Source organism: Elaeis guineensis, chromosome 8, assembly GCF_000442705.2.
Source record: "Elaeis guineensis isolate ETL-2024a chromosome 8, EG11, whole genome shotgun sequence".
NCBI classification, from domain to species: domain Eukaryota; kingdom Viridiplantae; phylum Streptophyta; class Magnoliopsida; order Arecales; family Arecaceae; genus Elaeis; species Elaeis guineensis.
The window spans coordinates 19,473,630-19,482,667 of NC_026000.2; the positions used below are offsets into that span (position 1 = coordinate 19,473,630).

Genomic DNA, 9,038 nt, shown 5'->3' on the forward strand with positions numbered 1-9,038 from the left:
CCCTACAAGAGAATTTTATCCACACTCTCGCGAAGGAAATTTTTTACTTATTATCATTTTGAGTAAGTATTTATTAATCTGACCAGCGGCCATATGAAATCCTCTCTTTATAACCCACTATATATATATATAACCAACTTATCTCATGACCACAAACGCGAGAGAGAGAGAGAGAGAGAGAGAGAGAGATGGGAGAGAGTTATGAACCTCTCTTTGAAACAAAGCAAGCAAAAGGTAGGCTTGCATACAAGTTGTTTGCATGCTCTATGTTAGTGGGCATATGTTTGATATGGTTCTATAGAGCAACTCATGTCCCGGGATGGGGAGAGCAAGGGAGGTGGGCATGGATGGGGATATTTATAGCCGAGCTTTGGTTCGGCTTCTACTGGATCATCACTCAGTCGGTGCGTTGGAGCCCCATCCATCACTACACACACACGGAGAAGCTCTCTCAGCGGTAAGATTCTCATTCATAACCAGCATGCCCACATATTTCTTCTACTTCTTCATTCTTTTTTTTTTCTAAAGACAAAGAAAGAACATGCCCACATATCATGCACGATCTACATCTTCTAGTCTTTTAGCTACATATAATTTTCGTTGCTTTTGTTGCTCACTGCAAGCAAGAGCCGAGTAGATCAGATCCGTGCCTTTACATCAAAAAAAAGATCCGTGCATGCTTGCCGAGGGTTTTTCTCATCATCCAAGGTGATTTTAAGCCAGCTCAAGCCGAATGATAGGCTTGAGATGGCTGGGAGCATCGGTTATTGTCGTCCGATGATAACCATCGGCGATGGAGATGTGTACTCCCGATTGGATGCAGGGGAAAGAGAGAGAAGGTTTCGAGCAGCCCAATCTCTTTTCCCAGATTTATTTCAAGCAGCACATAATTTTTTATTGTTCTGAGGCCGATCGATCGCGAGGCTTCTCATATCTTGCATCTATAAAATGCTTCAGGCTACGTGTCGTCAGAACTTTGTCTTGGACCAAAAATTGCGACCAACTCCAACTCCAGTATTGTGATGACACTTTTAAATAGCTTCGTTTTTTTTTTTTTTTTTTTTTTTTGCTATGCAGCATAAAGTTGCGAAGAAATTTTTCTTACTATCAATTTGTTATTGAAATTATTTTTGATGTATGAGGTTAATCCGAATTCAATCTTGTGGTAAACTCATTTTATTTTTATCTTCTGTAAAGGCCCATAATATTCTTTTATGCATTGAAGGAAGCAAAAGAGTATATGAATAAGGCGTCCTACTATAGTTATTATTATCAATTTTTACTTCAGAAGGACAACAGGATGAGGGTTAATTTTAGCATTAAATTGTGGTGGTGGGTGTGGGTGGGCAGGCTAGCTGAAGGGATAGATGGTGACATGGTCGATACCGATGAGGGTTAAGCATGTCGGAGGTCACTCTAGAGGATTGTATATTTCTTGATAGTTATCATTTCATTCCATCATGAAGGCGACCCCCAGTTACATAAGACACCACATATTTATCAAAATGTATCCTAAGATGGAGACATTCCATCATGAAGGCCACCCCCTGTTAAATAACACACTACATATTTATCAAAATGTGTCCTAAGATAGCTGTCTCCCCAACAAAGTCTGTTTGCGAGCCGTATATGGACTTCTCTCCCTCTCCAATAATGTTACTGCCATAAAAGATGTACAACTCCATTAAGATTCGTTTGGGCGTATCGCATTACGGGATAATTTAATAATTTCTAAAAATTATTTATTTAAAAATAATTATAGATAAAAATAATTTTTATGATTTTTAATTGATTAAAAAATTATTTCAAAAAATAATATTAAAAAATTATTATGTTCGACTAAAATATTATTAAATTTTCAAGAATACTCTACAATGAAATAATTTAATAATTTTATTGTTCGTTTATTTATTGACAATATATGGATTACATAAAGAATTTTAGTACGAGCCATCTTAAATATTGAAATATATTTATATCAATTGATAAATATTTTTAAATTAATTATAATATATTTATTGAAAAAATATATTTCTTCCATCAGTAATTTTTAAAATATTTTTGTTATATTAATAAATATATTAATTGTAAATCTTCTAGATATATTTATTAATAAATAAATATAGTACTTCTTAAGAAATCCCATACTAGATTTATTAATAATTAATAAATATTAATTAATTATTCATTAAAAATTAATATTTAGGAAAACTTACAAAGATATTCCTTTTATTTTGAATCATTTACACTTAAATTTCAAAAGTTTTAAAAGTCCAATTAACCATCAAAATTTCAAATTTGTTGCAATATAGTCTAGCCCTCAATTTGAATTCTAACACTATTAACAGAGTGAGAAAAAAGATAAAAATATCTTTAATTTAGAGAGACCGTCCTCTATAATTCAATCACTTGCATGAACCTTGAAACGCTTTATTGTCTATCATCCATCCACCGACACCAATCTCAAAACACTTCATTTGTTATTATTCAATCATCTGCACAACTTTTAAAATGCTCCATCATTTTGTCATTCATTTGTCAATATAGATCCTAAAGTGCTCCAATCTCAATCATCTATCCACATGTATAAATCTCAAAGAGCTCATTTTTTTATCATCTATCCATATGCATAGATATCAAAGTACTCCATTTGTGATCCATTTACTTGTATAGATCTCAAAGTGCTCAATCCTCTAGCATCCATTCATCCACACAAATCTCAAAGAACTCTATCTATCCTTCATCTGCTCGTACAGATTTTAAAGCACTCTATCCTCTATCTTCATCTACTGCATAGATCTTAAGTATTTCATCTTCTATCAACTTTTCATATGTATAAATCTCAAAGCACTCCATCCTTCATTATCCGTTCACTTACATATATCTCAAAGCACTTAGTTCTATCATTTATCTAATTACACATATCTCAAAGTACTCATTCTCTTTCATTCATCCATCTACATGGATTTCGAAGTATTCTATACTTTATCATTTATTTTCTTGCACAAATCTCAAAGTGGTTAATCCTCTACTATTTATCTACTTACATAAATCTCAAAGCGCTCCATCCTCCCTCATCCATCCATCTGCACAAATCTCAAAATACTTTATTATCTATCATTCATTTACATGCACTGATTTCAAAGTATTCTATCTTTTATCACTCATCCATTTGTATGGATTTTAAAGCATTTCATTCTTTGTTATCCATCAACTCGTACATATCTCCAAATGCTCTGTCTTGTCATTCATCCGTTAGCACTGAACTCAAAGGGCTACTATCCCTCCCCTTCCCTTCAACTCCTGCAAAATCAAGAATCCTTTGTTGAGTTAGTGGGAAGGTCAATTTCAAAATTTTATGAGAAGTTAGTTATCATGCAATCCTCAAACAATAGCATTTGGCAATAAAAATAAACAGCTATACCATATTGCAATAAATTTAAAGTTTAGATAGTTAATTGACATTTCTTAAATTTTTGAGGTCGTTTAAGTGTAGATGACCCAAAGTAGAAGGATGTCTTTATAATTTTTCTAATGTTTATTAATAAATATATTTATATATTAATTATATCATTATTTGTAAATAATATTATTAATATTTTAACATATCAATTACAATAAATAATTTATTATATTAATTATAATAACTAATTAATAAAAATACTAATAAATAAATAATATATAATTAATATAGTTATAATATATTAATATAATTAATATAATATTCTTGAGGGTATCTCCACTAAGAAATGGCAATTTCATATTATCTTTATTCAGTAATTTAACATGAGAAATGAAATACCAACTCATTGATGATATTTGTTTTATCTATTCTCTACATAAGATCCATCATTTATTTTACCATCTTTTAGATTTTTTATTAAATATGATAATTTGGTATGGAATTTATTTTTTCGTATCAGATTACCTTTAACCAATTGTAAACTTCTACCGTAGAACATGCACCGGGGCATAGACCAGCTGGTTTGGGTAGAGGTAACACCAAAGTAAAGCGAGAAGGTTGGGCTTCAGTTGGTAGAATCGCAATCTTTAGAACAAAGTATGATGGAAGTCCCGTAAGTTAGGCAAGCAGTTTTGCTATTATATCGGGATCAAATTTAAGGTCAACCGGTTGGATTCTGGTCCAAATGATAGGCCTAATACTATTATACTAACCTAAATTTGTCTTTGTTTTAATTTGTCTTTGTTTATAACATAGATTTTCTCACCAAAAAAATTATCTCTTAACTAGTCCAGTCAAAATCAAGATGATGACAATATTTGTAAGACTTTAATCTGTCCTAGTAGTCTTTCCTTTGTTTATACTTGGCAGTGTACTTAGCTTGCATAAACAAAACCTTTTCATTCTTTTAGAAATAGGAAGAGAGAAAATCTGGCTGATATTATTATGAAAGCACAATTATACAGAGAGCATTAGTGACAAAAAATCTATGACTTTACCAACTCAACTATTTTTTAATTTGATCAGTAGGGTACAAATATCACTACCTAAGTTACAAGATTGAACTCTATACAGCTTATGGGTCAAATAAGGAGAGGATGCATGCCAACCAGTTCAAATCCTGTCTTCCCAAAACTTTTCAAATGAAAGAACTTTGAAACTCAAATCTGATACTATTTCTTTATTTCTTAGCTGTGTTTGAATCTATAAGCATATTACTCCTCACTAGTGTTGGAGCTCTAAATGTTGGGCCTGAAAATTTGTAAACGCGATGGAGCACAACATATTTTATTCTAAGAAATAGTCCTTGACCAAAAATATTTTATTCAAAAATCTTACTTGAACGTGGCCAAAAATATTTATCTGAATGAAGACGAATAAGATCCCACAAGGGGACTGCAATTCTGTACTTCATCATAAGGATGCCGGAAACTTAGCTGGTAAAATAATTGGATATCGATGCTAATGATCTTCATTTAGATCTCACTCTCACTTGATTTTTCGCTAGGCTTTATCGTATTCATTTTTTTTATATTAAAAAAAATATATTCTGTGTTCTTTCATTTCTCCACACTACATCATCCGTGCATTAAAGAAAAAAAAATCATGACAGATATAAATTGTGCATTCATGCGCATAACATGTTGTATTGATGTATGATTTCCTTACTTTTGTCATTGGAAATAGAGATGAAATTGAGTTGCCAAACGTGGACATATTCGTGTGCACTGCAGACCCTATTGCAGAGCCACCCACATTGGTCATCTCCACTGTTCTATCAGCCATGGCTTACAATTATCCGCCCGAGAAGCTAAGTGTCTACCTCTCTGATGATGCTGGGTCTGTTCTGACCTTCTACTCCCTTTGGGAAGCATCTCACTTTGCAAAGCATTGGATTCCATTTTGTAAGAAATATAATGTGGAGCCACGTTCGCCAGCTGCCTATTTTTCCAAATTATGTGACCCCCACGATGCATGCAGCCCCACTGAATGGTCTTCTATGAAGGTAATGTAGGACCAAGTGGCGTGTGTCAATTTTTTTACATATTGACCTTTTATCTGGCCCATGATCAACCTTAATTTCTGATTCACTGTTAAAAAATGCCGCGTTCATTGATGGAACGCTAGTTGTGAACTCATATAAAATAAGGCTACAACTTATTTCAATTTTGTTTGTTGTCATATTTTCCCATTTCACAGAATTTATATGAAGAAATGGCAAATCGCATCGATTCAGTGGTAATGCTTGGCAAGATCCCTGAAGAACTCGGTGCAAATAAAGGATTTTCTGAATGGAGTTCAGGGATGACTTCACGGAATCATCCACCCATTGTTCAGGTAATGCTCCACTTGGTACTGGAAGAACAAAACAAGACCTTATTGAGAGAGAACCATTACTTCGTAGAATTTTGAATTATTTTAGAATGGGATAATTAGGATAAGACTTCAAGGTCTAAAGTTTTCATGTGAAAACTAGTTGCTTGAACTCTTAGCTGGACTATAGGAGCAGTCTTTTGGTTCACTTCTGTAGTAATGAATCAAATGTACTGCTAGAGTAGGAAATGTAATTGGTGTAATCATAAAAGGTGTTTTGGATCTGCATAACATAAGTTATGGATGAACCGAACATGGCTATAGTTTAAAGGTTGCGTCCATCCCTCAAATGTTGAGGGATTAGAACTATCTGGCTAGCTAATTATATTGCTTTTCTTTTGTGGCACTTTCTAGATCTTGATTGATGGGAGAGACCAAGGTTTAATAGACAGAGATGGAAATGCATTACCAACATTGGTGTACGTGGCTCGAGAGAAGAGACCTCAACATCATCATAACTTCAAAGCAGGGGCTATGAACGCATTGGTAATATAACTAATGTTGATTTTTCTTGCAATTTTTGAGAGACAACTGACTTCAACAGTAGATTTAATAACACAATCAATCACTTTGGAGAAGAAATAGCACGATCAATCTGGAATCAATTGTGAATTGGTCTTGAATATTGCAGTTGGTCCGGGACTCGAACAGCTGACCTAACCTATCATGCCTAGAATCTTTTGTTTTTGCTATCAGGGCAGCCTATAAGCATTTGGTGCCGTTACCATTTTTACCATTTTGAAATCATGTCTATGAAAAGATGTTTTAGAGAGTGCAACCTTATTATGACTTTGAAATTAAATTTATGAAAAAAAAATGTCTTTAAATAATGCAACCTGATGTACAGATAAGGGCATCATCAGAGATAAGCAACAGTCCGATCATCCTTAACGTGGACTGCGACATGTACTCGAACAACTCGGAGTCCATCAGACATGCATTGTGCTTCTTCCTGGATGAAGAGAATGGCCACGACATTGGCTTTGTTCAATATCCCCAGCTCTTTCATAATATCACCAAGAATGATCTCTATGACAATTCCCTTAATGTGATCACTCAGGTTAGTACCAATAAAAGCACACCACAATCGAGGTTTCAGCAGTGTTTCTCTAGTCTTTTGCTAAGCTTCACGAACACTTGCTTGAGAGTCCACAAAGATCGCATCTATATCCCATTTGGAGTATAATACCAATCAAGTAATTAACATGGATTTTGTTATCAAATCACACATGGATCTGATTACAAAACCATTTTTAATGTCTCTTAAGGTGGACCACCCTGGCTTGGATAGTTGGGGAGGAACTCTCTATATTGGCACTGGATGCTTCCACAGAAGAGAGACCCTTAGTGGGAGGAAGTATGGCAAGGACTACAAGGAAGATTGGAAGAGAGGCGTTGAGAGGAAAACGACTAGCAGTGCTTGTATGCTGGAAGAGAGAGCAAAGTCTCTTGTCACCTGCACCTATGAGCACAACACCCAATGGGGACAAGAGGTCACTCTCTCTCTCTCTCGCTATATATATATATATATATATATATATATATATATATATCTGTCTGTCTATCTGGCTACATATTATCTATCTGTCATTGAATGCAGATTGGGCTGAAGTATGACTGTGCTGTGGAGGATGTCATCACAGGCCTATTAATTCAATGTAGGGGGTGGAAGTCCGTCTTCATCAATCTTCAAAGGAAAGCCTTTCTAGGTGTTGCTCCCACAACACTAGCAGAATCGTTGGTGCAGTACAAAAGATGGAGTGAGGGGAATTTCCAAATCGTTCTTTCCAAGTACTGCCCCTTCATACTTGGTCGTGGCAAAATCAAGCTAGGACTCCAGATGGGTTATTGCATTTATGGTTTGTGGGCTCCAAACTCACTCCCTACGCTCTATTACCTTGTGATCCCTTCCCTTTGCCTCCTCAAAGGCATCTCCTTATTCCCAAAGGTACGGATTTGCCTCTCTTTTTCCCTTCTATCAAGTGTGCATGTTTGAACAAATCTTAACACGAATATCCTGATGTCAAAATTAGATCACAAGCCCATGGTTCGTGCCCTTCGCCTATGTCACCATTGGTAAACATGTGTATGGGCTCGTCGAGTCACTGCAATGTGGTAACACATTGGCTGGATGGTGGAACTCTCAAAGGATGTGGATATTTAGGAGGACCACCTCATTCCTTTATGGCATCATTGCTACCATCTTAAAGTTGCTGGGGATTTCTAAGATGGGTTTCATAATCACAGCAAAAGTGTCTGATGGGGATGCCTCTAAAAGGTACGAGCAGGAGGTCATGGAATTCGGGTCATCATCCTCAATGTTTGTTATCATAGCAGCAATTGCAATGCTGAATCTTTTCTGCTTGGTGGGGGGACTCCGAAAGCTGGTGGTAGATGGGAGAATTATGGGTCTTGAGCCATTATTCATTCAAATTCTTCTATGTGGGCTGGTCGTAGCCATCCATTTGCCCGTTTATGAAGCTCTTTTCATACGAAAGGATAAAGGCAGCCTACCCCTCTCCGTCACATTTCTCTCACTTGGTTTTGCGATGCTGGCATCGCTACTAACTATAGTATAAATCACTTAGGTGCTGAACTGCACTTTTGGTCTTCACATGGATTCGTAATCCCTTGTACGGTATTTTTTTTTTTTTTTCTTCGCTTTGTGGTTGTAGTCCTGAGAGTAATGGTATAAGTTACTCCCTTGGGCTAATTAAGTGCAGTTTGGACCGTTAAGGATATAAAGTATTATCTTGGTGTACCATAGTTACAGCCTATAGGACTTGAGTTTAGATTTCTGCTTAGATTTTTGCCAGCAAAAAAAAAAAAAAAAAAAAAAGGAAGAAGAAGAAGAAGAAGAAGGCAAAATTTATGATAATATGCATGTGCAGAATGTAGATAGAATGGTACATGTTAGTTCTTTTTTTTTTTTTTTTATTTTATTTATTTACTGCAATGGAGGTTATACCACCTTAATTTGTCTGTCTTCAAAGGTTGGGAGAACACCTTGGTAACATATATCAAAATATCATAGAATGATATATGTCGCATGTTGAGAAGGTTTTTAATAAGTTGAATTAAGAGTTTCTTTTTGAAGTGTTGCATGTTAGGGGCTTTTCTTTCATATGAAATGGGTGAACTTATCACCTTCTATCGTCGGCTTCCATGGCTCTAATCTCGAATGGCATATTAGGAAGATGAA

General features: G+C 35.2%; 1 protein-coding gene across 2 annotated transcripts; it reads left to right on the forward strand.

Moving 5' to 3' along the window:
- Window positions 1–144: 144 nt before the first annotated feature.
- Window positions 145–8,600, forward strand: LOC105049997 (cellulose synthase-like protein E6). 2 transcript variants are annotated; one of them, XM_073261992.1, is made up of 8 exons: window positions 145–457; window positions 5,150–5,468; window positions 5,663–5,800; window positions 6,191–6,322; window positions 6,684–6,896; window positions 7,105–7,329; window positions 7,437–7,784; window positions 7,870–8,600. In XM_073261992.1, the coding sequence occupies exons 1-8, from the start codon at window positions 189–191 to the stop codon at window positions 8,413–8,415; spliced, it is 2,190 nt and encodes a 729-aa protein (XP_073118093.1). In that variant the 5' UTR covers window positions 145–188; the 3' UTR covers window positions 8,416–8,600. The 2 variants fall into 2 exon arrangements, with proteins under 2 accessions (XP_073118093.1, XP_073118094.1); XM_073261993.1 differs by having other exon boundaries at window positions 317–457; window positions 5,197–5,468.
- Window positions 8,601–9,038: the final 438 nt, after the last annotated feature.

Excerpts from the sequence above, each read along its gene's own strand:
- LOC105049997 (XM_073261992.1), top strand. The coding sequence starts at position 189 with ATGGGAGAGAGTTATGAACCTCTCTTTGAAACAAAGCAAGCAAAAGGT. Across the intron at positions 5,469-5,662 it reads CTGAATGGTCTTCTATGAAG|AATTTATATGAAGAAATGGC; the intron begins GTAATGTAGGAC and ends CCCATTTCACAG. Across the intron at positions 7,785-7,869 it reads GCATCTCCTTATTCCCAAAG|ATCACAAGCCCATGGTTCGT; the intron begins GTACGGATTTGC and ends TGTCAAAATTAG.